Below are 27,849 nucleotides of genomic sequence, written 5' to 3' on the forward strand. Positions count from 1 at the left end.
TCCATGATCTGGTGGTGTTAGCTCCATTTAGCTCTGTGATCTGGTGGTGTTAGCTCTATTTAGCTTTGTGATCTGGTGGTGTTAGCTCCATTTAGCTCTGTTATCTGGTGGTGTTAGCTCCATTTAGCTCTGTTATCTGGTGGTGTTAGCTCCATTTAGCTCTGTGATCTGGTGGTGTTAGCTACATTTAGCTCTGTGATCTGGTGGTGTTAGCTCCATTTAGCTCTGTGATCTGGTGGTGTTAGCTCCATTTAGCTCTGTTATCTGGTGGTGTTAGCTCCATTTAGCTCTGTGATCTGGTGGTGTTAGCTCCATTTAGCTCTGTGATCTGGTGGTGTTAGCTCCATTTAGCTCTGTGATCTGGTGGTGTTAGCTCCATGATCTGGTGGTGTTAGCTCCATTTAGCTCTGTGATCTGGTGGTTAGCTCTGTGATTTGGTGGTGTTAGCTCCATTTAGCTCTGTGATCTGGTGGTGTTAGCTCCATTTAGCTCTGTGATCTGGTAGTGTTAGCTCCATTTAGCTCTGTTATCTGGTGGTGTTAGCTCCATTTAGCTCTGTGATCTGGTAGTGTTAGCTCCATTTAGCTCTGTGAACTGGTAGTGTTAGCTCCATTTAGCTCTGTGATCTGGTGGTGTTAGCTCCATTTAGCTCTGTGATCTGGTGGTTAGCTCTGTGATTTGGTGGTGTTAGCTCCATTTAGCTCTGTGATCTGGTGGTGTTAGCTCCATTTAGCTCTGTGATCTGGTGGTGTTAGCTCCATTTAGCTCTGTTATCTGGTGGTGTTAGCTCCATTTAGCTCTGTGATCTGGTGGTGTTAGCTCCATTTAGCTCTGTGATCTGGTGGTGTTAGCTCCATTTAGCTCTGTGATCTGGTGGTGTTAGCTCCATTTAGCTCTGTGATTTGGTGGTGTTAGCTCCATTTAGCTCTGTTATCTGGTGGTGTTAGCTACATTTAGCTCTGTGATCTGGTGGTGTTAGCTCTGTGATCTGGTGGTGTTAGCTCCATTTAGCTCTGTGATCTGGTGGTTAGCTCTGTGATTTGGTGGTGTTAGCTCCATTTAGCTCTGTGATCTGGTGGTGTTAGCTCCATTTAGCTCTGTGATCTGGTGGTGTTAGCTCCATTTAGCTCTGTTATCTGGTGGTGTACGCTCCATTTAGCTCTGTTATCTGGTGGTGTTAGCTCCATTTAGCTCTGTGATCTGGTGGTGTTAGCTCCATTTAGCTCTGTGATCTGGTGGTGTTAGCTCCATTTAGCTCTGTGATCTGGTAGTGTTAGCTCCATTTAGCTCTGTTATCTGGTGGTGTTAGCTCCATTTAGCTCTGTGATCTGGTAGTGTTAGCTCCATTTAGCTCTGTGATCTGGTAGTGTTAGCTCCATTTAGCTCTGTGATCTGGTGGTGTTAGCTCCATTTAGCTCTGTGATCTGGTGGTTAGCTCTGTGATCTGGTGGTGTTAGCTCCATTTAGCTCTGTGATCTGGTGGTTTTAGCTCCATGATCTGGTGGTGTTAGCTCCATTTAGCTCTGTGATCTGGTGGTTAGCTCTATTTAGCTTTGTGATCTGGTGGTGTTAGCTCCATTTAGCTCTGTGATCTGGTGGTGTTAGCTCCATGATCTGGTGGTGTTAGCTCCATTTAGCTCTGTGATCTGGTGGTTAGCTCTATTTAGCTTTGTGATTTGGTGGTGTTAGCTCCATTTAGCTCTGTGATCTGGTGGTGTTAGCTCTATTTAGCTTTGTGATCTGGTGGTGTTAGCTCCATTTAGCTCTGTTATCTGGTGGTGTTAGCTCCATTTAGCTCTGTTATCTGGTGGTGTTAGCTCCATTTAGCTCTGTGATCTGGTGGTGTTAGCTCCATTTAGCTCTGTGATCTGGTGGTGTTAGCTCCATTTAGCTCTGTGATCTGGTGGTGTTAGCTCCATTTAGCTCTGTTATCTGGTGGTGTTAGCTCCATTTAGCTCTGTGATCTGGTGGTGTTAGCTCCATTTAGCTCTGTGATCTGGTGGTGTTAGCTCCATTTAGCTCTGTGATCTGGTGGTTAGCTCTGTGATTTGGTGGTGTTAGCTCCATTTAGCTCTGTGATCTGGTGGTGTTAGCTCCATTTAGCTCTGTGATCTGGTGGTGTTAGCTCCATTTAGCTCTGTTATCTGGTGGTGTTAGCTCCATTTAGCTCTGTTATCTGGTGGTGTTAGCTCCATTTAGCTCTGTGATCTGGTGGTGTTAGCTCCATTTAGCTCTGTGATCTGGTGGTGTTAGCTCCATTTAGCTCTGTGATCTGGTGGTGTTAGCTCCATTTAGCTCTGTTATCTGGTGGTGTTAGCTCCATTTAGCTCTGTGATCTGGTGGTGTTAGCTCCATTTAGCTCTGTGATCTGGTGGTGTTAGCTCCATGATCTGGTGGTGTTAGCTCCATTTAGCTCTGTGATCTGGTGGTTAGCTCTGTGATTTGGTGGTGTTAGCTCCATTTAGCTCTGTGATCTGGTGGTGTTAGCTCCATTTAGCTCTGTGATCTGGTAGTGTTAGCTCCATTTAGCTCTGTTATCTGGTGGTGTTAGCTCCATTTAGCTCTGTGATCTGGTAGTGTTAGCTCCATTTAGCTCTGTGATCTGGTAGTGTTAGCTCCATTTAGCTCTGTGATCTGGTGGTGTTAGCTCCATTTAGCTCTGTGATCTGGTGGTTAGCTCTGTGATTTGGTGGTGTTAGCTCCATTTAGCTCTGTGATCTGGTGGTGTTAGCTCCATTTAGCTCTGTGATCTGGTGGTGTTAGCTCCATTTAGCTCTGTGATCTGGTGGTGTTAGCTCCATTTAGCTCTGTTATCTGGTGGTTAGCTCTGTGATTTGGTGGTGTTAGCTCCATTTAGCTCTGTGATCTGGTGGTGTTAGCTCCATTTAGCTCTGTGATCTGGTGGTGTTAGCTCCATTTAGCTCTGTGATCTGGTGGTGTTAGCTCCATTTAGCTCTGTTATCTGGTGGTGTTAGCTCCATTTAGCTCTGTGATCTGGTGGTGTTAGCTCCATTTAGCTCTGTGATCTGGTGGTGTTAGCTCCATGATCTGGTGGTGTTAGCTCCATTTAGCTCTGTGATCTGGTGGTGTTAGCTCCATTTAGCTCTGTGATCTGGTAGTGTTAGCTCCATTTAGCTCTGTGATCTGGTAGTGTTAGCTCCATTTAGCTCTGTGATCTGGAAGTGTTAGCTCCATTTAGCTCTGTGATTTACATTTACATTACATTTAAGTCATTTAGCAGACGCTCTTATCCAGAGCGACTTACAAGTACATACATTCATACTTTTTTGTACTGGCCCCCCGTGGGAATCGAACCCACAACCCTGGCGTTGCAAGCGCCATGCTCTACCAACTGAGCTACACGGGTGGTGTTAGCTCCATTTAGCTCTGTGATATGGTGGTGTTAGCTCCATTTAGCTCTGTGATCTGGTGGTGTTAGCTCCATTTAGCTCTGTGATCTGGTGGTGTTAGCTCCATTTAGCTCTGTTATCTGGTGGTGTTAGCTCCATTTAGCTCTGTGATCTGGTGGTGTTAGCTCCATTTAGCTCTGTGATCTGGTAGTGTTAGCTCCATTTAGCTCTGTGATCTGGTAGTGTTAGCTCCATTTAGCTCTGTGATCTGGAAGTGTTAGCTCCATTTAGCTCTGTGATCTGGTGGTGTTAGCTCCATTTAGCTCTGTGATCTGGTGGTTAGCTCTGTGATTTGGTGGTGTTAGCTCCATTTAGCTCTGTGATCTGGTGGTGTTAGCTCCATTTAGCTCTGTGATCTGGTGGTGTTAGCTCCATTTAGCTCTGTTATCTGGTGGTGTTAGCTCCATTTAGCTCTGTGATCTGGTGGTGTTAGCTCCATTTAGCTCTGTGATCTGGTGGTTAGCTCTATTTAGCTTTGTGATTTGGTGGTGTTAGCTCCATTTAGCTCTGTGATCTGGTGGTGTTAGCTCTATTTAGCTTTGTGATCTGGTGGTGTTAGCTCCATTTAGCTCTGTTATCTGGTGGTGTTAGCTCCATTTAGCTCTGTTATCTGGTGGTGTTAGCTCCATTTAGCTCTGTGATCTGGTGGTGTTAGCTCCATTTAGCTCTGTGATCTGGTGGTGTTAGCTCCATTTAGCTCTGTGATCTGGTGGTGTTAGCTCCATTTAGCTCTGTTATCTGGTGGTGTTAGCTCCATTTAGCTCTGTGATCTGGTGGTGTTAGCTCCATTTAGCTCTGTGATCTGGTGGTGTTAGCTCCATTTAGCTCTGTGATCTGGTGGTGTTAGCTCCATGATCTGGTGGTGTTAGCTCCATTTAGCTCTGTGATCTGGTGGTTAGCTCTGTGATTTGGTGGTGTTAGCTCCATTTAGCTCTGTGATCTGGTGGTGTTAGCTCCATTTAGCTCTGTGATCTGGTGGTGTTAGCTCCATTTAGCTCTGTTATCTGGTGGTGTTAGCTCCATTTAGCTCTGTTATCTGGTGGTGTTAGCTCCATTTAGCTCTGTGATCTGGTGGTGTTAGCTCCATTTAGCTCTGTGATCTGGTGGTGTTAGCTCCATTTAGCTCTGTGATCTGGTGGTGTTAGCTCCATTTAGCTCTGTTATCTGGTGGTGTTAGCTCCATTTAGCTCTGTGATCTGGTGGTGTTAGCTCCATTTAGCTCTGTGATCTGGTGGTGTTAGCTCCATGATCTGGTGGTGTTAGCTCCATTTAGCTCTGTGATCTGGTGGTTAGCTCTGTGATTTGGTGGTGTTAGCTCCATTTAGCTCTGTGATCTGGTGGTGTTAGCTCCATTTAGCTCTGTGATCTGGTAGTGTTAGCTCCATTTAGCTCTGTTATCTGGTGGTGTTAGCTCCATTTAGCTCTGTGATCTGGTAGTGTTAGCTCCATTTAGCTCTGTGATCTGGTAGTGTTAGCTCCATTTAACTCTGTGATCTGGTGGTGTTAGCTCCATTTAGCTCTGTGATCTGGTGGTTAGCTCTGTGATTTGGTGGTGTTAGCTCCATTTAGCTCTGTGATCTGGTGGTGTTAGCTCCATTTAGCTCTGTGATCTGGTGGTGTTAGCTCCATTTAGCTCTGTGATCTGGTGGTGTTAGCTCCATTTAGCTCTGTTATCTGGTGGTGTTAGCTCCATTTAGCTCTGTGATCTGGTGGTGTTAGCTCCATTTAGCTCTGTGATCTGGTGGTGTTAGCTCCATTTAGCTCTGTGATCTGGTGGTGTTAGCTCCATTTAGCTCTGTTATCTGGTGGTGTTAGCTCCATTTAGCTCTGTGATCTGGTGGTGTTAGCTCCATTTAGCTCTGTGATCTGGTGGTGTTAGCTCCATGATCTGGTGGTGTTAGCTCCATTTAGCTCTGTGATCTGGTGGTGTTAGCTCCATTTAGCTCTGTGATCTGGTAGTGTTAGCTCCATTTAGCTCTGTGATCTGGTAGTGTTAGCTCCATTTAGCTCTGTGATCTGGAAGTGTTAGCTCCATTTAGCTCCGTGATTTACATTTACATTACATTTAAGTCATTTAGCAGACGCTCTTATCCAGAGCGACTTACAAGTACATACATTCATACTTTTTTGTACTGGCCCCCCGTGGGAATCGAACCCACAACCCTGGCGTTGCAAGCGCCATGCTCTACCAACTGAGCTACACGGGTGGTGTTAGCTCCATTTAGCTCTGTGATCTGGTGGTGTTAGCTCCATTTAGCTCTGTGATCTGGTGGTGTTAGCTCCATTTAGCTCTGTGATCTGGTGGTGTTAGCTCCATTTAGCTCTGTGATCTGGTGGTGTTAGCTCCATTTAGCTCTGTGATCTGGTGGTGTTAGCTCCATTTAGCTCTGTGATCTGGTAGTGTTAGCTCCATTTAGCTCTGTGATCTGGTAGTGTTAGCTCCATTTAGCTCTGTGATCTGGAAGTGTTAGCTCCATTTAGCTCTGTGATCTGGTGGTGTTAGCTCCATTTAGCTCTGTGATTTGGTGGTGTTAGCTCCATTTAGCTCTGTGATCTGGTGGTGTTAGCTCCATTTAGCTCTGTGATCTGGTGGTGTTAGCTCCATTTAGCTCTGTTATCTGGTGGTGTTAGCTCCATTTAGCTCTGTGATCTGGTGGTGTTAGCTCCATTTAGCTCTGTGATCTGGTGGTGTTAGCTCCATTTAGCTCTGTGATCTGGTGGTGTTAGCTCCATTTAGCTCTGTGATCTGGTGGTGTTAGCTCCATTTAGCTCTGTGATTTGGTGGTGTTAGCTCCATTTAGCTCTGTTATCTGGTGGTGTTAGCTACATTTAGCTCTGTGATCTGGTGGTGTTAGCTCTGTGATCTGGTGGTGTTAGCACCATTTAGCTCTGTGATCTGGTAGTGTTAGCTACATTTAGCTCTATGATCTGGTGGTGTTAGCTCCATTTAGCTCCGTGATCTGGTGGTGTTAGCTTCATTTAGCTCTGTGATCTGGTGGTGTTAGCACCATTTAGCTCTCTGATCTGGTGGTGTTAGCTCTATTTAGCTCTGTGATCTGGTGGTGTTAGCTACATTTAGCTCTGTGATCTGGTGGTGTTGGCTACAGTTAGCTCTGTGATCTGGTGGTGTTAGCACCATTTAGCTCTGTGATCTGGTGGTGTTGGCTACATTTAGCTCTGTGATCTGGTAGTGTTAGCTCCATTTAGCTCTGTGATCTGGTGGTGTTAGCTCCATTTAGCTCTGTGATCTGGTGGTGGTGGCTACATTTAGCTCTGTGATCTGGTGGTGTTAGCTCCATTTAGCTCTGTGATCTGGTGGTGTTAGCTCCATTTAGCTCTGTGATCTGGTGGTGTTAGCTACATTTAGCTCTGTGATCTGGTGGTGTTGGCTACATTTAGCTCTGTGATCTGGTGGTGTTAGCTCCATTTAGCTGTGATCTGGTGGTGTTGGCTCCATTTAGCTGTGATCTGGTGGTGTTGGCTACATTTAGCTCTGTGATCTGGCGGTGTTAGCTACATTTAGCTCTGTGATCTAGTGGTGTTAGCTCCATTTAGCTCTGTGATCTGGTGGTGTTAGCTCCATTTAGCTCTGTGATCTGGTGGTGTTAGCTGCATTTAGCTCTGTTATCTGGTGGTCTACGCTCCATTTAGCTCTGTTATCTGGTGGTGTTAGCTCCATTTAGCTCTGTGATCTGGTGGTGTTAGCTCCATTTAGCTCTGTGATCTGGTGGTGTTAGCTCCATTTAGCTCTGTGATCTGGTAGTGTTAGCTCCATTTAGCTCTGTTATCTGGTGGTGTTAGCTCCATTTAGCTCTGTGATCTGGTAGTGTTAGCTCCATTTAGCTCTGTGATCTGGTAGTGTTAGCTCCATTTAGCTCTGTGATCTGGTGGTGTTAGCTCCATTTAGCTCTGTGATCTGGTGGTTAGCTCTGTGATCTGGTGGTGTTAGCTCCATTTAGCTCTGTGATCTGGTGGTGTTAGCTCCATGATCTGGTGTTGTTAGCTCCATTTAGCTCTGTGATCTGGTGGTTAGCTCTATTTAGCTTTGTGATCTGGTGGTGTTAGCTCCATTTAGCTCTGTGATCTGGTGGTGTTAGCTCCATGATCTGGTGGTGTTAGCTCCATTTAGCTCTGTGATCTGGTGGTTAGCTCTATTTAGCTTTGTGATTTGGTGGTGTTAGCTCCATTTAGCTCTGTGATCTGGTGGTGTTAGCTCTATTTAGCTTTGTGATCTGGTGGTGTTAGCTCCATTTAGCTCTGTTATCTGGTGGTGTTAGCTCCATTTAGCTCTGTTATCTGGTGGTGTTAGCTCCATTTAGCTCTGTGATCTGGTGGTGTTAGCTCCATTTAGCTCTGTGATCTGGTGGTGTTAGCTCCATTTAGCTCTGTGATCTGGTGGTGTTAGCTCCATTTAGCTCTGTTATCTGGTGGTGTTAGCTCCATTTAGCTCTGTGATCTGGTGGTGTTAGCTCCATTTAGCTCTGTGATCTGGTGGTGTTAGCTCCATTTAGCTCTGTGATCTGGTGGTGTTAGCTCCATGATCTGGTGGTGTTAGCTCCATTTAGCTCTGTGATCTGGTGGTTAGCTCTGTGATTTGGTGGTGTTAGCTCCATTTAGCTCTGTGATCTGGTGGTGTTAGCTCCATTTAGCTCTGTGATCTGGTGGTGTTAGCTCCATTTAGCTCTGTTATCTGGTGGTGTTAGCTCCATTTAGCTCTGTTATCTGGTGGTGTTAGCTCCATTTAGCTCTGTGATCTGGTGGTGTTAGCTCCATTTAGCTCTGTGATCTGGTGGTGTTAGCTCCATTTAGCTCTGTGATCTGGTGGTGTTAGCTCCATTTAGCTCTGTTATCTGGTGGTGTTAGCTCCATTTAGCTCTGTGATCTGGTGGTGTTAGCTCCATTTAGCTCTGTGATCTGGTGGTTAGCTCTGTGATTTGGTGGTGTTAGCTCCATTTAGCTCTGTGATCTGGTGGTGTTAGCTCCATTTAGCTCTGTGATCTGGTAGTGTTAGCTCCATTTAGCTCTGTTATCTGGTGGTGTTAGCTCCATTTAGCTCTGTGATCTGGTAGTGTTAGCTCCATTTAGCTCTGTGATCTGGTAGTGTTAGCTCCATTTAGCTCTGTGATCTGGTGGTGTTAGCTCCATTTAGCTCTGTGATCTGGTGGTTAGCTCTGTGATTTGGTGGTGTTAGCTCCATTTAGCTCTGTGATCTGGTGGTGTTAGCTCCATTTAGCTCTGTGATCTGGTGGTGTTAGCTCCATTTAGCTCTGTGATCTGGTGGTGTTAGCTCCATTTAGCTCTGTTATCTGGTGGTGTTAGCTCCATTTAGCTCTGTGATCTGGTGGTGTTAGCTCCATTTAGCTCTGTGATCTGGTGGTGTTAGCTCCATTTAGCTCTGTGATCTGGTGGTGTTAGCTCCATTTAGCTCTGTTATCTGGTGGTGTTAGCTCCATTTAGCTCTGTGATCTGGTGGTGTTAGCTCCATTTAGCTCTGTGATCTGGTGGTGTTAGCTCCATGATCTGGTGGTGTTAGCTCCATTTAGCTCTGTGATCTGGTGGTGTTAGCTCCATTTAGCTCTGTGATCTGGTAGTGTTAGCTCCATTTAGCTCTGTGATCTGGTAGTGTTAGCTCCATTTAGCTCTGTGATCTGGAAGTGTTAGCTCCATTTAGCTCTGTGATTTACATTTACATTACATTTAAGTCATTTAGCAGACGCTCTTATCCAGAGCGACTTACAAGTACATACATTCATACTTTTTTGTACTGGCCCCCCGTGGGAATCGAACCCACAACCCTGGCGTTGCAAGCGCCATGCTCTACCAACTGAGCTACACGGGTGGTGTTAGCTCCATTTAGCTCTGTGATCTGGTGGTGTTAGCTCCATTTAGCTCTGTGATCTGGTGGTGTTAGCTCCATTTAGCTCTGTGATCTGGTGGTGTTAGCTCCATTTAGCTCTGTTATCTGGTGGTGTTAGCTCCATTTAGCTCTGTGATCTGGTGGTGTTAGCTCCATTTAGCTCTGTGATCTGGTAGTGTTAGCTCCATTTAGCTCTGTGATCTGGTAGTGTTAGCTCCATTTAGCTCTGTGATCTGGTAGTGTTAGCTCCATTTAGCTCTGTGATCTGGTGGTGTTAGCTCCATTTAGCTCTGTGATCTGGTGGTTAGCTCTGTGATTTGGTGGTGTTAGCTCCATTTAGCTCTGTGATCTGGTGGTGTTAGCTCCATTTAGCTCTGTGATCTGGTGGTGTTAGCTCCATTTAGCTCTGTTATCTGGTGGTGTTAGCTCCATTTAGCTCTGTGATCTGGTGGTGTTAGCTCCATTTAGCTCTGTGATCTGGTGGTGTTAGCTCCATTTAGCTCTGTGATCTGGTGGTGTTAGCTCCATTTAGCTCTGTGATCTGGTGGTGTTAGCTCCATTTAGCTCTGTGATTTGGTGGTGTTAGCTCCATTTAGCTCTGTTATCTGGTGGTGTTAGCTACATTTAGCTCTGTGATCTGGTGGTGTTAGCTCTGTGATCTGGTGGTGTTAGCACCATTTAGCTCTGTGATCTGGTAGTGTTAGCTACATTTAGCTCTATGATCTGGTGGTGTTAGCTCCATTTAGCTCCGTGATCTGGTGGTGTTAGCTTCATTTAGCTCTGTGATCTGGTGGTGTTAGCACCATTTAGCTCTCTGATCTGGTGGTGTTAGCTCTATTTAGCTCTGTGATCTGGTGGTGTTAGCTACATTTAGCTCTGTGATCTGGTGGTGTTGGCTACAGTTAGCTCTGTGATCTGGTGGTGTTAGCACCATTTAGCTCTGTGATCTGGTGGTGTTGGCTACATTTAGCTCTGTGATCTGGTAGTGTTAGCTCCATTTAGCTCTGTGATCTGGTGGTGTTAGCTCCATTTAGCTCTGTGATCTGGTGGTGGTGGCTACATTTAGCTCTGTGATCTGGTGGTGTTAGCTCCATTTAGCTCTGTGATCTGGTGGTGTTAGCTCCATTTAGCTCTGTGATCTGGTGGTGTTAGCTACATTTAGCTCTGTGATCTGGTGGTGTTGGCTACATTTAGCTCTGTGATCTGGTGGTGTTAGCTCCATTTAGCTGTGATCTGGTGGTGTTGGCTCCATTTAGCTGTGATCTGGTGGTGTTGGCTACATTTAGCTCTGTGATCTGGCGGTGTTAGCTACATTTAGCTCTGTGATCTAGTGGTGTTAGCTACATTTAGCTCTGTGATCTGGTGGTGTTAGCTCCATTTAGCTCTGTGATCTGGTGGTGTTAGCTCCATTTAGCTCTGTGATCTGGTAGTGTTAGCTCCATTTAGCTCTGTGATCTGGTGGTGTTAGCTCCATTTAGCTCTGTGATCTGGTGGTGTTAGCTCCATTTAGCTCTGTGATCTGGTGGTGTTAGCTCCATTTAGCTCTTTGATCTGGTGGTGTTAGCTCCATTTAGCTCTGTGATCTAGTGGTGTTAGCTCCATTTAGCTCTGTGATCTGGTGGTGTTAGCTCCATTTAGCTCTGTGATCTGGTGGTGTTAGCTCCATTTAGCTCTGTGATTTGGTGGTGTTAGCTCCATTTAGCTCTGTGATCTGGTGGTGTTAGCTCCATTTAGCTCTGTGATCTGGTAGTGTTAGCTCCATTTAGCTCTGTGATCTGGTGGTGTTAGCTCCATTTAGCTCTGTGATCTGGTGGTGTTAGCTCCATTTAGCTCTGTGATCTGGTGGTGTTAGCTCCATTTAGCTCTGTGATCTGGTGGTGTTAGCTCCATTTAGCTCTGTGATTTGGTGGTGTTAGCTCCATTTAGCTCTGTGATCTGGTGGTGTTAGCTACATTTAGCTCTGTGATCTGGTGGTGTTAGCTCCATTTAGCTCTGTGATCTGGTGGTGTTAGCTCCATTTAGCTCTGTTATCTGGTGGTGTTAGCTCCATTTAGCTCTCTGATCTGGTGGTGTTAGCTCTATTTAGCTCTGTGATCTGGTGGTGTTAGCTACATTTAGCTCTGTGATCTGGTGGTGTTAGCACCATTTAGCTCTGTGATCTGGTGGTGTTGGCTACATTTAGCTCTGTGATCTGGTAGTGTTAGCTCCATTTAGCTCTGTGATCTGGTGGTGTTAGCTCCATTTAGCTCTGTGATCTGGTGGTGTTGGCTACATTTAGCTCTGTGATCTGGTGGTGTTAGCTCCATTTAGCTCTGTGATCTGGTGGTGTTAGCTCCATTTAGCTCTGTGATCTGGTGGTGTTAGCTACATTTAGCTCTGTGATCTGGTGGTGTTGGCTACATTTAGCTCTGTGATCTGGTGGTGTTAGCTCCATTTAGCTGTGATCTGGCGGTGTTGGCTACATTTAGCTCTGTGATCTGGCGGTGTTAGCTACATTTAGCTCTGTGATCTAGTGGTGTTAGCTACATTTAGCTCTGTGATCTGGTGGTGTTAGCTCCATTTAGCTCTGTGATCTGGTGGTGTTAGCTCCATTTAGCTCTGTGATCTGGTAGTGTTAGCTCCATTTAGCTCTGTGATCTGGTGGTGTTAGCTCCATTTAGCTCTTTGATCTGGTGGTGTTAGCTCCATTTAGCTCTGTGATCTGGTGGTGTTAGCTCCATTTAGCTCTGTGATCTGGTGGTGTTAGCTCCATTTAGCTCTGTGATCTGGTGGTGTTAGCTCCATTTAGCTCTGTGATCTGGTGGTGTTAGCTCCATTTAGCTCTGTGATCTGGTGGTGTTAGCTCCATGATCTGGTGGTGTTAGCTCCATTTAGCTCTGTGATCTGGTGGTGTTAGCTCCATTTAGCTCTGTGATCTGGTGGTGTTAGCTCCATTTAGCTCTGTGATCTGGTGGTGTTAGCTCCATTTAGCTCTGTGATCTGGTGGTGTTAGCTCCATTTAGCTCTGTGATCTGGTGGTGTTAGCTCCATTTAGCTCTGTGATCTGGTGGTGTTAGCTCCATTTAGCTCTGTGATCTGGTGGTGTTAGCTCCATTTAGCTCTGTGATCTGGTGGTGTTAGCTCCATTTAGCTCTGTGATCTGGTGGTGTTAGCTCCATTTAGCTCTGTGATCTGGTGGTGTTAGCTCCATTTAGCTCTGTGATCTGGTGGTGTTAGCTCCATTTAGCTCTGTGATCTGGTGGTGTTAGCTCCATTTAGCTCTGTGATCTGGTGGTGTTAGCTCCATTTAGCTCTGTGATCTGGTGGTGTTAGCTCCATTTGGCAGGCTAGCACAGTAAGAGGGACAAGAAGTAGCAAGCATTGGTTACTATATGAAGGTTACAGGTAGAGAAAGATCAGCTGACCTCAGACAGGGTGGAGGTGTAGGCTAGAGGATGCTGGGACAGAGAGGCACGGTGAGGGTCAGACGACTGGACAACGCCGCTACTGCCCTTCTTGGCCTGCGGTGTCAGAAACCTCTCAGAGGCTACAGACACGTCTGGAGACCCCCTGACAAGACAAACAGGAGACATGCATAACACAAGCACGGGTTCCTTTTCAATAACCTAAAACGATTCATACTGATATAGTGACCTTTGTTCATTAGAGTAATGAAACTATTATTTTAATAAACAATTTGATTTTCTAATGGAAGAAAGCGTTACCTTAAAGGGGCAAACTCTAAGTCTGTTGTTTGTTGGAAGAGAGAGTATCCCGAGAAGTCGTACTCCGGCAGCAGAGCGAGGGCAGGTGACAGACGACTGTCCTGAAATTCTAATGGAAAAAAAAGTCAACATATTAAAAACAACGACATATATTACAACGTCATCTCTATCATTTCCGGTGATTAATTAATCTGTGAGACCCACGTTACAAAACATAACAGACGGGTTGTTTTATGACAGACACACAGACAGACAGCTAGTTTCAAAGAGCCAACTCTGTCATCTAGATGTTGGAGTTGCCAGTCCCTTGTCATGTTGAAAGTGTGTCTGTTCGTATGGTTGGCACAGTGCTGAGATTGACCCTCCCATAGCAAGGTGGGCTGGTGTCTTACCCAGACCCAGGAACTGACTCCTGTCCTCTTCTGCTGGGAGATGGAACCATGACTCAGTCCTCTGAAACATGGAGAAGAAAAAAAAACTCCTCAATAAAACCACAACATCACAGAATAACACTAACTCTTCAAACAACAGCTCATGTTCTGAACATAGGAGCATTAGCACATCTGCATAGCTATAGCTAGTTGCTATTAATTGTGGATCATAGACAGCAGCTGGATTACTTCCCCTTGTACTCAATGACAGACCTGAGGGTGACCGCTCCAGCAACCTAATAGCTAATAAGTTACGTTGACTGGCTAGTAAGCTAGCCCTTGACCATGACTCTCAGTTCGATTACATTATACACAACAGTCATTCTGTAGGGGATAATATATATATATATATATTTTTTTTTATAGAGCCCCAACACTCGGTTTTAACATCAACATGCATCGCTTGCGGTAGTTTTGGAAACACAGGAAGGTCCTTATTTGTATTTTATATTTATTATGGATCCCCATTAGTTCCTGCCAAGGCAGCAGCTACTCTTCCTGGGGTTTATTATGGATCTCCATTAGTTCCTGCCAAGGCAGCAGCTACTCTTCCTGGGGTTTATTATGGATCCCCATTAGTTCCTGCCAAGGCATCAGCTACTCTTCCTGTAGTTTATTATGGATCCCCATTAGTTCCTGTCAAGGCAGCAGCTACTCTTCCTGGGGTTTATTATGGATCTCCATTAGTTCCTGCCAAGACAGCAGCTACTCTTCCTGGGGTTTATTATGGATCCCCATTAGTTCCTGCCAAGGCAGCAGCTACTCTTCCTGGGGTTTATTATGGATCTCCATTAGTTCCTGCCAAGGCAGCAGCTACTCTTCCTGGGGTTTATTATGGATCTCCATTAGTTCCTGCCAAGGCAGCAGCTACTCTTCCTGGGGTTTATTATGGATCTCCATTAGTTCCTGCCAAGGCAGCAGCTACTCTTCCTGGGGTTTATTGTGGATACCCATTAGTTCCTGTCAAGGCAGCAGCTACTCTTCCTGGGGTTTATTGTGGATACCCATTAGTTCCTGTCAAGGCAGCAGCTACTCTTCCTGGGGTTTATTATGGATCTCCATTAGTTCCTGCCAAGACAGCAGCTACTCTTCCTGGGGTTTATTATGGATCTCCATTAGTTCCTGTCAAGACAGCAGCTACTCTTCCTGGGGTTTATTATGGATCTCCATTAGTTCCTGCCAAGACAGCAGCTACTCTTCCTGGGGTTTATTATGGATCTCCATTAGTTCCTGCCAAGACAGCAGCTACTCTTCCTGGGGTTTATTATGGATCCCCATTAGTTCCTTCCAAGACAGCAGCTACTCTTCCTGGGGTTTATTATGGATCCCCATTAGTTCCTTCCAAGACAGCAGCTACTCTTCCTGGGGTTTATTATGGATCCCCATTAGTTCCTTCCAAGACAGCAGCTACTCTTCCTGGGATTTATTATGGATCCCCATTAGTTCCTGCCAAGGCAGCAGCTACTCTTCCTGGGGTTTATTATGGATCCCCATTAGTTCCTGCCAAGGCAGCAGCTCCTCTTCCTGGGGTTTATTATGGATCCCCATTAGTTCCTTCCAAGACAGCAGCTACTCTTCCTGGGGTCCAGCGAAGTTAAGGCAGTTTTACAATTTTAAAACTATTCTACCACCACATATCTACAACACAAAATCCATAATACACGTGTGTATAGTGTGTATGTCTGTCTATGCCTGTGTTTGTCTCTTCACAGTCCCTGCTGTTCCATTAGGTGTTTTTTATATCTGATTCTACTGCTGCATCAGTTACCTGATGTGGAATAGAGTTCCATGTAGTCATGGCTCTATGTAGTACTGTGCACCTCCCATAGTCTGTTCTGAACTTGGGGACTGTGAAGAGACCTCTGGTGGCATGTCTTGTGGGGTATGCATGGGTGTCTGAGCTGTGTGCCAGTAGTTTAAACAGACAGCTCGGTGAATTCAACATGTCAATAGCTCTCACAAATACAAGTAGTGATAAAGTCAATCTCTCCTCCACTTTTAGCCAGGAGAGATTGACATGCATATTATTAATGTTAGCTCTTTGTGTACATCCAAGGGCCAATCGTACTGCCCTGTTCAAAATCAAATAGTTCTGAGCAAATTTTCCCTAGTCCCTCATTCTAGCACCTAACCACACCACGGAACAGTAGTCCAGGTGTGACAAAACTAGGGCCTGTAGGACCTGCCCTGTTGATAGTACAGTTAAGAAGGCAGAGCAGCGCTTTATTATGGACAGACTTCTCCCCATCTTAGCTACTGTTGTATCAATATGTTTTGACCATGACAGTTTACAATCCAGGGTTACCCCAAGCAGTTTATTCACCTTAACTTGCTCAATTTCTACATTATCTTTCATATCGGCGAGAATTTGTAAAACAATTACTTTTTTTTTTTTAAAGTTACATTGATACACATGTTTATAGGGTTAGTGTTTCCACACGGCCATATCTCCATGTTACACCGGATGTTTACGGAAGACAGAGGGACCACCTGATCGAATTAGCCATCTGTCTTGCATGCTCCTAACACTTGTGTGTAACAGAAGGCCACCAGAAACGTGTTCACTGAAAAATACTGTCGGCTGTAACTGTGATAGAGCCGGTTAACACAGTACACAGGAAGTGTATATGTTTCATTTGTGAATTTATGTTGATGTGATATGAAAGTAAAGGGCTTTTATGTTTCTTGAGCCGTATCGCAATTGAGAAGCGATTCAATGTTTAGATGGAGTATTTGACTGTTAGATCCAGTCTACCTCTGAAAATAAGTTCGTTTGATTGTTACTGTATCTTAATTAACGTTACTAACTACCTATGTTTGAGTGGTTAGGGAAAGCAGGTAAGACATGTGAATGTTTTATGGGTCAAATAAATGTAGTTAACCTACTCAATGTTTCTGTAGAAAACCCACACCACTGTGCTATGTGACTGTACTAATGTATGTATCTAAAGTTAGCTAAGCTAGCCATGTTACTGGTATCTAAGTTAGCTATCTCGGGTTAGATAACGTCGTTAGAACTAGTTAACGTTAATCAGGGGGTGGTTCCGCATTTGTCTCAGCTAAACTCCTGTTTATTTTATACCTCGGTCGCTGTAACTTTGCGCACACCAAAGATTGCCCGTTTATTGTAGCTAATACAACAAAATTAACATTTCTTACTCTGTTGACATCTGCCTCGTCTGCGGGAGAAGTTGGCTCTTGAGGCTCCATGTTGCTGTTGTCTCCGAGCCAGGGGCGCTTCGCTTCCTTCACAGTTCGTATCGAAGGGCGGTTGCTAGGAAGCCCGCAAATCTTGAGCGGGAGATTCGCTGAAAAGGAACAAGAAACTAGTTCAAATCTGTCTCACTGCGACATCTAACGCAGTGGTAGAGCAAAAGCATGTAGAGGGTTGAATTTTTTCTATAAAAAAAAAAAGTATATTCATTTAATTAAAATGTTTGACATATATCTGTAATCTTATACTAACACAACAAATATTTACCGAAATAATACCGAAAGACATTGTGGTTTTGAAGGTTGTGTCATCGCCTTCCACGTAGCTAAAGCTGCTAACGTTAGCTGAAAGTCTCAACTTTGATCAAAACATCTTTGAGGCATAGCTATCTTTCATAGAAACATTATTTGTAGCTCTTTATTTAACTTTAATTTGATAAACAGTAGTAACCGCGGGTGAATGGCTTTGGCAGTAGCTATGCTAGACCAAATAGTTAGCTATATATGTGCTTGCTGACAGTCACGAAAACAATGCGCACTCTTCAATGGGGCAGAAGTCCGTGAGTATGTGATTCTGGATGGCCAGCAACAATGACAAGAAACTGCCATGTAGAGAATCGTACGTGGCTCGTTTCAGCTAGAGTTTCATCTTGTTATTGATCCCATGTCTTTTTTTGAGGTGATTTCAAGTCAATGCTACAATTACAACTAAGGCTGATTTACAGTCCGTCCATCGACGTCTGTTGACAATTGTCGTAGTGATAATCATAAACATATTGTCATCAAACGTGTCGCTGTCGTTATGAAAAAGTATAGACCCAAAACGACAGTCTCTGCATGACATCAACAGCCTGGTGCTCCAAATAGTAAACTTTCTGTAATTTAACACCAATAAACACATCTGTTTCAAAATGTATTCAGTAAATGTTAACCTAGCAAGCCAGACAACTAAAAGCAATGTTTTGGTCCAGTCGGTGTGGTGAGATCAATTGGTATGCGACGATACGAGCGCTTATTTCAAAGAGCGCTCAGTAAACTACGCCCCAGTGGGCAGAGATGGGCATGTTGCGCTGGGACACGTTTTAATATGGTGAAAAGCCTCTTATTTTACATTGTGTCCGCCGTGGTTTTGTGTAGCCTAGTTATGCTAATATATTTGAGACCAGTATATTGTAGTTAATTTTGTCTTTGACTTAATAAGGAAAATATATTTGTGTAGGAAACAACAAGTCTCAGACAGTTCTCATTAGAACATACCAGATGGAGGCATTGTTTACTACTCACCAGTGTTTGGAATACATTGAGCTCGCTGATAAAACGGACCATGGGACGCTTTTTCACACTGAGAATTATTTGTCAAAGGTGGTTCTGTGTAAACTGCCGTTTCCAGCTTTTGAACAACAAGTTGTGTCACTTAGACGTTTCCTTGATTTTAAAAGAAAAGCATTTTTTTTGTCCATTAAAGTAACATAAAATTGTTTATGTTTGTTAACAATACCACTGAAAATATCAAAAAATAAGGTCCAAGCGTCTTTGACAGAGGGGATCAAGCTGATTCTAAACAAAAAGCTATTAGAATTGTAAGTGTATGTATATCCCTTAATAAGGTCCTTGTGTAATTGTAATGTGATATTGTACCCCCTAGCTCGATTGTCCATTATATATAATCTATATATACTTGTGTTCCCTTAAGTACTTTCTGTATTGATTTGTTGTTAATAAAAAAATAAAAAAAAATAGTTACTACTTATTTGGTAGTGAGTGGAAACGCCAACTAGATGCTTCACATTTATACATCCGGTGAAATATCTGTCTCAATGTTCTATTTGTACCTTAACCTAGACATTGACCCGGAAGTTATTTAGGTAACCTTGGGAATGCTTCCGGGATTTCTTTCTTCAACATGGCTGCTTCGTAAAGCAACTTGTATGTTTCCGTTAACTACATTCACGCATTTTATTGATAGTTGTAGGTAAATATTTGCACATAAACTATTAGAGTAAGCAGTCGATTGTCAGTCAGTATGTTTCAAGTTATTACCAGAAGTACCCCGGTAATCCGGCTTCTCGCCCCCCGTGGAGCCGTGCTTGTGGAGGCTGTCCGGGGTAGGAAGACCCGCAACGACCCAAAGGCCAAATCCAAAGAGGGGCGCATCAAAACGCCACCCCCCGTCGACCCGGTGGAGATGGTGGTCCTCAGGGAGAGATTCACAGAATATGACCTGATCATGAGAGCGCTAAGGTAAGGCTAGACCAATGCACGTCCACGTTTATGTTTCAGACCAAAATCTAAGATTAAATCTAAGGTTACTGATGGCTAGTTCTGTATAAAAGTGAAATTGTCTGACTGATCAGTTTCATTACTGATAATAAGTAAGTAACGTTAGCTACCTTGCTTTCAGTTATCCCATTCATAGCCATAAAGATAAATATGTCGTCTTTTTGTAGGCACTAACTCCGCCATGGTTAATAAACTAGCCCAATTTATTTTTTCACAGCAAGATAGAAGTTGCCATATTTATACAATAAACACTTTTTCCATAACGTTATTGAGCCAATTAAGAATGAATATCATAGTAACTTGTAATGAGGTTAGAAGCAAAATGTGGGTTTCCTCAAAATGATTATTATTACAAGATATGACAATAAAGGAATTTGAATGTGGCAAGAGAAAATATAATTTGCCCTTATTAAACTCGCCAGATCATTTTCCATTAACGGATGTCCGTTTAACTCGTTGACTGCTATGATTAAGCAATAAGGCACGAGGGGGTATGGTATATGGCCAATATACCACGGCTAAGGGCTGTTGTTATGCATGACACAACGTGGGGTGCCTGGATACAGCCGTTAGCCGTGGTATATTGGCCATATACCACAATCCCGGGGTGCATTATTGCTGTTATAAACTGGTTACCAACATAATTAGACCAGTAAAGCACCTGAGTAAAAATACTTTAAAATACACTATTTGTACTTTAGTATTTAAATTTATGGCAACCTTTACTTCACTACATGCCTAAGGAAAATAGTGTACTTTTTACTCCATACATTTTCCCTGACACCCAAAAGTACTAGTTACAGTTTGACAGGAAAATGGTCCAATTCACACACTTATCAAGAGAACATCGCTGGTCATCTTTACTTCCTCTGATCTGGCGGACTCACTAAACACAAATGCTTTGTTTTGTAAATTCTGTTCTGAGTGTTGGAGTGTGCCCCTGGCTATCCATAAATATATTTTAAAAATACAAGAAAATCGTTCTGTCTTATTTCCTTAAAATAAGGAAGTTAAAATGATTTATACTTTTGATACTTAAGTACATTTTAGCAATTCCATTTACTTTTGATACTTAAGTATATTTAAAACCAAATACGTTCAGACTTTTACTCAAGTAGTATTTGACTGGGTGACTTTCACTTTTACAGAAGAAGGGTTTTGGAGGTTTCAGTATGGAGAACACAGACAGACGGCTATAATGTTGTGGTCCATGAATGTGGTTGTGATTAGTGTTTATGTGGTTGACAGGCTGGAGTTCAAGGAGGAGATGCTGAGGAAGAGGTATGAAGAGGAGGTGGGCTCCCTGGCGGAGGAGAGGGCGAAGCAGGAGGCGGAGGAGCACCGCTCCCTCATGACCTGGAACCAGGAGGAGAATCTCCGCATGCTCAAGATCAGGTCAGGAAGGAACAGGACATTGGTTCTGATTTGTCCCAAATGGCAACCTCAGTTTTCACTGCCCTTTTCATGTCCACCTCCATCAAATGATCCATAAAGCTTAATGGGAAATGATGTCTGTCCTGTATTCACATTCTCTCTCTCCTCTCTCTTGTTCTCTGCCTTTTAGGGAACTGAGAGTTCAGAAAGAGGTGGAAGCGGCTGAGGTCAAGAAGACAGAGGCAGCCATTCTGCGAGAGCAGACCATGGAAATCTTTGTTAAAGAGAAGGGAGAGGAGATAATGCGGATTCAGGTATGTAGAGGTTTGGTCAACCTTTTGAAAGCCAAAGTTACGTTATTGACCTTGTTGTAAACAAATGCGGCGCCAGTTGTTGGCGGAAGTTGTTTCCCTCTGAAACTAGACTGTTGTCGTGTCAATGCATCAATGTCTCAACTCTCTACATACATGACTCTGTTCCAGGAGGAGGCCAAGAGCTTCATCAACATGGAGAACCTGGACCAGCGTATTGAGGAAGCCCTGGACAACCCTAAGAACTATAACTTTGCCATCGACAAAGATGGCCGTGTGGTGAAGAGGACTGTGCTGCAGTGAGAGAGACTGAAGATGGCTGGAAGTGTAGGGTGAAGTTGCCCCTAGACTCTGATCTGGGTTCAGTTTAACATTTTTCCCCCACTATGGTTGAGGTTAGGATTGTGGGATTAGAAGCTGATCCTGGATCTATACCTAAGGGAAATTCCACCTTGGAGCCTGGCTGGAGGCCTCAGAGGAGACTGGTCACGACTGACTGATCTACAAATAACCTTGCATCATAAATAACTACTCATTAGTATTTGTAGATCAGTCCGTCGCAATGCTCTGGGACACGGCCAGTGTGGCCTTTTCTCATTTGGGAAAAAGTCTGTCCTCCACCCTCTCTCCTCTGTGACCCGGGAAACCGATAAGTTATTGAGATGTCGATTCGTTAGTAGGCAAACGGAAAATGATAGGCATGTGTAGCCTACCTGAGTCCTTCACTGAACAGTTGTGATATCTGCCACGCCCACTTGGAAACAGCTGTTTTTTTGGTCAAAGGAGAAAAGCATGAACACGTTATCCTTCCTCAAATGTCTTGTTCAACCAGGATGTGGTTAGCTGGGGTCATTTGTCCAATCCCTCGCAAATTGTGGCATTTATGTTAGTAATGGGGGGGAAGGGGGAATCGATAGTTACGTATCGCAATGTTATTTTTGATGATATTACACAAAGAGTACAAAACATTAGGAACACTTGCTCTTTCCATGACATAGACTGACCAGGTGAATCCAGGTGAAAGCTATGATCCCTTATTGATGTCACCTGTTAAATCCACTTCGATCGGTGTAGATGAAGGGGACGAGACGGGGTTAAAGAAGGGTTTTTAAGCCTTGAGACGGGGATTAGAGTCAACATGGGCCAGCATCCCCGTGGAACGCTTTCGACACCTTGTAGAGTCCACACCCCGACGAATTGAGTTTGTTCTGAGGACAACTCAATATTAGGAAGGTGTTCTTAATGTTTTGTACACTCGGTGTATAGCGATACTGTCAAAGGAGACTGCCTGTACCTTCACCAAAACTCCAGTATTGTTCATCCTGTAGCTTTCTCTCCATCTTTATTTACAATTTATCAAAACTTGTTTTCTAATGTCTCTCTCTTGCCTCTGCAGCAGACATACAGTGACCAATATGTTTGGCAAGGTCCCTCGCTATGGTGATAATATCATATCGTGAGGCACCTGACAATTCGCAAACCTAGTTTCTATTGGACAAATTCAGATGGGTCCCTCCCTGTTTCATTTGCTTCCATTTTATTCTGTTTGGTTCGAATACAGCCATGATTTGTTAAATACCTATTCAAGCGTTGTAATATCTGTCTGCGATGTATTTGGGCAGGAAGTCAACCCTTGAAAAGGACAGCCTACTCTGTGTGTGTGATGAACAGTTTCCTGGCACAATTACCCATGTCTCCACCAGTTTGGTTATGGGGGGGATTTACAGTTTATGAAAGTGCTGTAAAACTTCACTCTATGGACTTCAAGCTTGTAGTTCTCATCTGTCAAGTACATAATGGGAACCTTATGTAATAAATAATAGTTTCTTCCTGATTGATCATCTCTACTACTTTCTTGTGAGTCATGTGGCTTTAAATCATTATAATTATTATAATGGCACCGGAGGAGATTTTGTACATAATGTTTCTGCTAACCGAAAAGAGCTTCAGGATATCAGAACCGATTACTCACCTCACTGGACCAAGATGTCTTTATTTTAACGAGTCGGTTAGCAAAGGACTTACTGCAGATACCGGACCAGGCCCAAATCCCTGTCATGGGCATGAAGAGAAGACTGAAAAACAGGAAGCTCACCTCTACCATCTGTTCTATTGGCCAACGTGCTGGGAAATAAACTGGATGACCTCTCCAACTCGAGACTATCCTACCAACAGGACATTCGAAACTGTAATATCTTATGTTTCACCGAGTCGTTGCTGAACGACGACATGGATAATATACAGCTGGCTGGGTTTTCCGTGCATCGGTCAGAACAGCCGCCTCCGGTGAGACAAGGGGTGGAGGTATGTGTCTATTTGTCAATAACAGCTGGTGCACAAAATCTAATATTAATGAAGTCTTAAGGTTTTGCTCGCCTGAGGTAGAGTACCTCATGAGAAACTGTAGACCACACTATTTACCAAGAGAGTTTATCTATATTATTCATAGCCGTCTATTTACCACCATAAACCGATGCTGGCGCTAAGACCGCACTCAACGAGCTGTAAGAGGCCATAAGCAAACAAGAAAATGCTAATCCAGAAACTGCGCTCCTATTGGTCGGGGACTTTAATGCAGGAAAACTTACATCCGTTTTACCTCATTTTTACCAGCATGTTACATGTGAAACCAGAGGGAGAAAAAAATTCTAGGCCACCTTCACTCCACACACAGACGTGTACAAAGCTCTCCCTCGCCCTCCATTTGGCAAATCTGACCATAATTCTATCCTCTTGATTCCTGCTTACAAGCAAAAACTAAAGCAGGAAGTACCAGTAACTCGCTCAATATGGAAGTGGTCGGATGACGCAGATGCTAACGGGACTGTTTTGCTAGCACAGACTGGAATACGTTCCTGGATTCTTCCGATGGCATTTAGGAGTACACCACATCAGTCACATCAGCCAAGGTCCTACACAGTACTAACACCACCAGCCAAGGTCCTACACAGTATAATATAAACACCACCAGCCAAGGTCCTACACAGTACAAACCCGACCAGCCAAGGTCCTACACAGTACAAACCCGACCAGCCAAGGTCCTACACAGTACAAACACAACCAGCCAAGGTCCTACACAGTACAAACACCACCAGCTAAGGTCCTACACAGTACAAACCCGACCAGCCAAGGTCCTACACAGTACAAACACAACCAGCCAAGGTCCTACACAGTACAAACACAACCAGCCAAGGTCCTACACAGTATAAACACCACCAGCCAAGGTCCTACACAGTACAAACACCACCAGCCAAGGTCCTACACAGTACAAACACCACCAGCTAAGGTCCTACACAGTACAAACCCCACCAGCTAAGGTCCTACACAGTACAAACACCAAACGAGAATCTACAGAAGGAAGCGGAGACACATGAACAACACCCAGAGACACCTGTTAAACACATGAACAACACTCACAGAGACACCTGTTAAACACATGAACAACACTCACAGAGACACCTGTTAAACACATGAACAACACTCACAGAGACACCTGTTAAACACATGAACAACACTCACAGAGACACCTGTTAAACACATGAACAACACTCACAGAGACACCTGTTAAACACATGAACAACACTCACAGAGACACCTGTTAAACACATGAACAACACTCACAGAGACACCTGTTAAACACATGAACAACACTCACAGAGACACCTGTTAAACACATGAACAACACTCACAGAGACACCTGTTAAACACATGAACAACACTCACAGAGACACCTGTTAAACACATGAACAACACTCACAGAGACACCTGTTAAACACATGAACAACACTCACAGAGACACCTGTTAAACACATGAACAACACTCACAGAGACACCTGTTAAACACATGAACAACACCCCCAGAGACACCTGTTAAACACATGAACAACACTGACAGAGACACCTGTTAAACACATGAACAACACTCACAGAGACACCTGTTAAACACATGAACAACACTCACAGAGAGACACTCAGAAACCATACTGGACTTACCTCATCCTGTGGAAAGAGAACCTGAAACAACTGAAGGAAGGAAACGACTTACCTCTGTGTCCTGCAGCTTCAACACCAAAACAAACAGTGGAAAGCAACAAAGTGACCACAGACAAACCAGTGAAATCAACTCTTTATGGATGATCTATCAGAATGGTAAAACGCTACCAGAACTGAAAATACTGATTTATACTGCTGAAGTAATATGGCTAGAGGTTCATCTGCCTCACCTAAAGCCCATTCTGGTGGGAGGCTGCTATAGACCACCAAGTGTTAACAGTCAGTATCTGGATAACGTGTGTGAACGCCACTGGGGTCTGACAATCTGGATGTAAAATGACTGAGGATAATAGCAGACGATATTGCCACTCCTATTTGACACATCTTCAATTTAAGCCTACTAGAGAGTTTGCCCTCGGGCCTGGAGGGAAGCTAAAGTCATTCTTCTAACCAAGAATAGTAAAGCCCCCTTTACTGGCTCAAATAGCCGACCAATCAGCCTGTCACCAACCGTTCGTAAACTTCTGGAATAAAATTGTGTTTGACCAGATACAATGTTATTTCACAGTAAAGAAATTGACAACAGACTTTCAGCTTATAGGGAAGGACATTCAACAAGCACAGAACTTACACACATGACTGATGATTGGCTGAGGAGAGAAATTGATGATAAAATGATTGTGTGGGCTGTCTTGTTAGACTTCAGTGCAGCTTTTGACATTATTGATCATAGTCTGCTGCTGGAAAAACATATGTGTTATGGCTTTACACCCCCTGCTATAATGTGTTATGGCTTTACACCCCCTGCTATAATGTGTTATGGCTTTACACCCCCTGCTATAATGTGTTATGGCTTTACACCCCCTGCTATAATGTGTTATGGCTTTACACCCCCTGCTATAATGTGTTATGGCTTTACACCCCCTGCTATAATGTGTTATGGCTTTACACCCCTGCTATAATGTGTTATGGCTTTACACCCCCTGCTATAATGTGTTATGGCTTTACACCCCCTGCTATAATGTGTTATGGCTTTACACCCCCTGCTAAAATGTGTTATGGCTTTACACCCCCTGCTATAATGTGTTATGGCTTTACACCCCCTGCTATAATGTGTTATGGCTTTACACCCCCTGCTATAATGTGTTATGGCTTTACACCCCCTGCTATAATGTGTTATGGCTTTACACCCCCTGCTATAATGTGTTATGGCTTTACACCCCCTGCTATAATGTGTTATGGCTTTACACCCCCTGCTATAATGTGTTATGGCTTTACACCCCCTGCTATAATGTGTTATGGCTTTACACCCCCTGCTATAATGTGTTATGGCTTTACACCCCCTGCTATAATATGTTATGGCTTTACACCCCCTGCTATAATGTGTTATGGCTTTACACCCCCTGCTATAATGTGTTATGGCTTTACACCCCCTGCTATAATGTGTTATGGCTTTACACCCCCTGCTATAATGTGGATAAAGAGTATGTATGCGGATAATCCAGGTAGAATCAGGAATTCCCCAGGGCAGCTGTTTACATTTAACATTTAAGTCATTTAGCAGACGCTCTTATCCAGAGCGACTTACAAGTACATACATTCATACTTTTTTGTACTGGTCCCCCGTGGGAATCGAACCCACAACCCTGGCGTTGCAAGCGCCATGCTCTACCAACTGAGCCACACGGGACTGTTTAGGCCCCTAACTTTTACTAACGACATGCCACTTTGAGTAAAGCCAGTGTGTCTATGTATGCGGATGACTCAACACTATACACGTCAGCTACTACAGCGACTGAAAGGACTGCAACACTTAACAAAGAGCTGCAGTTAGTTTCAGAGTGGGTGGCAAGGAATAAGTTAGTCCTAAATATTTAAAAAACGAAATGCGTTGTATTTAGTGAAATCATTCACTAAACCCGTAACCTCAACTAAATCTTGTAATTAATAATGTGGAAATTGAGCAAGTTGAGATGACTAAACTGCTTGGAGTAACCCTGGATTGTAAACTGTTATGGTCAAAACATATTGATACAACAGTAGCTAAGATGGGGAGGAGTCTGTCCATAATAAAGTGCTGCTCTGCCTTCTTAACAACACTATCAACAAGGCAGGTCCTACAGGCTCTAGTTTCGTCACACCTGGACTAAGAGTCACAAAGAGGGACTTAGGAAAATTGCATTTGGCTCAGAACTATTTGATTTTGAACAGGGCAGCACAGCTGGCCCTTGGATGTACACAAAGAGCTAATATTAATAATATGCATGTCAATCTCTCCTGGCTCAAAGTGGAGGAGAGATTGACTTTATCACTACTTGTATTTGTGAGAGCTATTGACATGTTGAATTCACCGAGCTGTCTGTTTGAACTATTGGCACACAGCTCAGACACCCATGCATATCCCACAAGACATGCCACAAGAGGTCTCTTCACAATCCCCAAGTCCAGAACAGACTATGGGAGGTGCACAGTACTACATAGAGCCATGACTACATGGAACTCTATTCCACATCAGGTAACTGATGCAGCAGTAGAATCAGATTTAACATACACCTTATGGAACAGCAGGGACTGTGAAGAGACACACACAAACACACACACACACACACACACACACACACACACACACACACACACACACACACACACACACACACACACACACACACACACACACACACACACACACACACAGACACACACACAGTCTTGTATAGCTAACCTTGTGGGGACATACAATTCAGTCCCATTCAAAATCCTATTTTCCCTAACCCCTAACCCTAATCCTAACCCGTACTCTTACCCTAACCTTAACCCTAACCCTAACCCAAAAACCTAAACTTTATCCTAACCCTAAACCTAACCCTAACCCTACAACTAACCCTAGAAAGATGTGGTGCTTGTCCTTACCTGGAGTGCCTGAGGGTGGCGCTGTTACTACTAGTTACTACACGTCAACTGGGCTTGTACTTGACCCATGACATCAGATCAACGTTTGTTATTCTTCCTGCCTCAGTGTGTTAATATTACAACCGTTGTAATTGTTTTATGACCGCGTTTTAATAAATCCTTGGGTCTCTAAATTAAGAGTTGTGGATCCGTATGGTCTACGAAGAGGTGTGACTTATTCACAACGAGGTTGTAAACAACGCAGATCCTGCTGCCTGTCTCCATGCCAACGGTGTAAACAACACAGATCCTGCTGCCTGTCTCCATGCCAATGGTGTAAACAACACAGATCCTGCTGCCTGTCTCCATGCCAACGGTGTAAACAAC

At 43.9% G+C, this 27,849-nt stretch overlaps 2 protein-coding genes across 4 annotated transcripts in view; one reads left to right on the plus strand and one right to left on the minus strand.

The window, feature by feature from the left end:
* The window catches only part of alms1 (ALMS1 centrosome and basal body associated protein), a 142,564-nt gene extending 125,859 nt beyond the window's left edge, over positions 1–16,705 (minus strand). For all 3 annotated transcript variants that reach the window (XM_055865652.1, XM_055865651.1, XM_055865650.1), the window contains exons 1-4: positions 16,562–16,705; positions 13,364–13,424; positions 12,972–13,080; positions 12,672–12,816 (exon numbers count right to left, since the gene is read on the minus strand). The gene's annotated coding sequence lies outside the window, so the exon portion shown is untranslated. The remainder of the gene's footprint in view (positions 1–12,671; positions 12,817–12,971; positions 13,081–13,363; positions 13,425–16,561) is intronic.
* A 1,769-nt stretch (positions 16,706–18,474) lies between these two features.
* Positions 18,475–22,414, plus strand: mrps26 (mitochondrial ribosomal protein S26). Its single transcript, XM_055865655.1, has 4 exons — positions 18,475–18,856; positions 20,144–20,290; positions 20,460–20,583; positions 20,752–22,414. The coding sequence occupies exons 1-4, from the start codon at positions 18,639–18,641 to the stop codon at positions 20,881–20,883; spliced, it is 621 nt and encodes a 206-aa protein (XP_055721630.1). The 5' UTR covers positions 18,475–18,638; the 3' UTR covers positions 20,884–22,414.
* Positions 22,415–27,849: the final 5,435 nt, after the last annotated feature.

The sequence above is a fragment of the Salvelinus fontinalis genome, chromosome 16, assembly GCF_029448725.1.
Source record: "Salvelinus fontinalis isolate EN_2023a chromosome 16, ASM2944872v1, whole genome shotgun sequence".
NCBI lineage: Eukaryota > Metazoa > Chordata > Actinopteri > Salmoniformes > Salmonidae > Salvelinus > Salvelinus fontinalis.

Excerpts from the sequence above, each read along its gene's own strand:
- mrps26 (XM_055865655.1), top strand. The coding sequence starts at position 18,639 with ATGTTTCAAGTTATTACCAGAAGTACCCCGGTAATCCGGCTTCTCGCC. Across the intron at positions 20,291-20,459 it reads CTCCGCATGCTCAAGATCAG|GGAACTGAGAGTTCAGAAAG; the intron begins GTCAGGAAGGAA and ends TCTGCCTTTTAG. Across the intron at positions 20,584-20,751 it reads AGGAGATAATGCGGATTCAG|GAGGAGGCCAAGAGCTTCAT; the intron begins GTATGTAGAGGT and ends ACTCTGTTCCAG.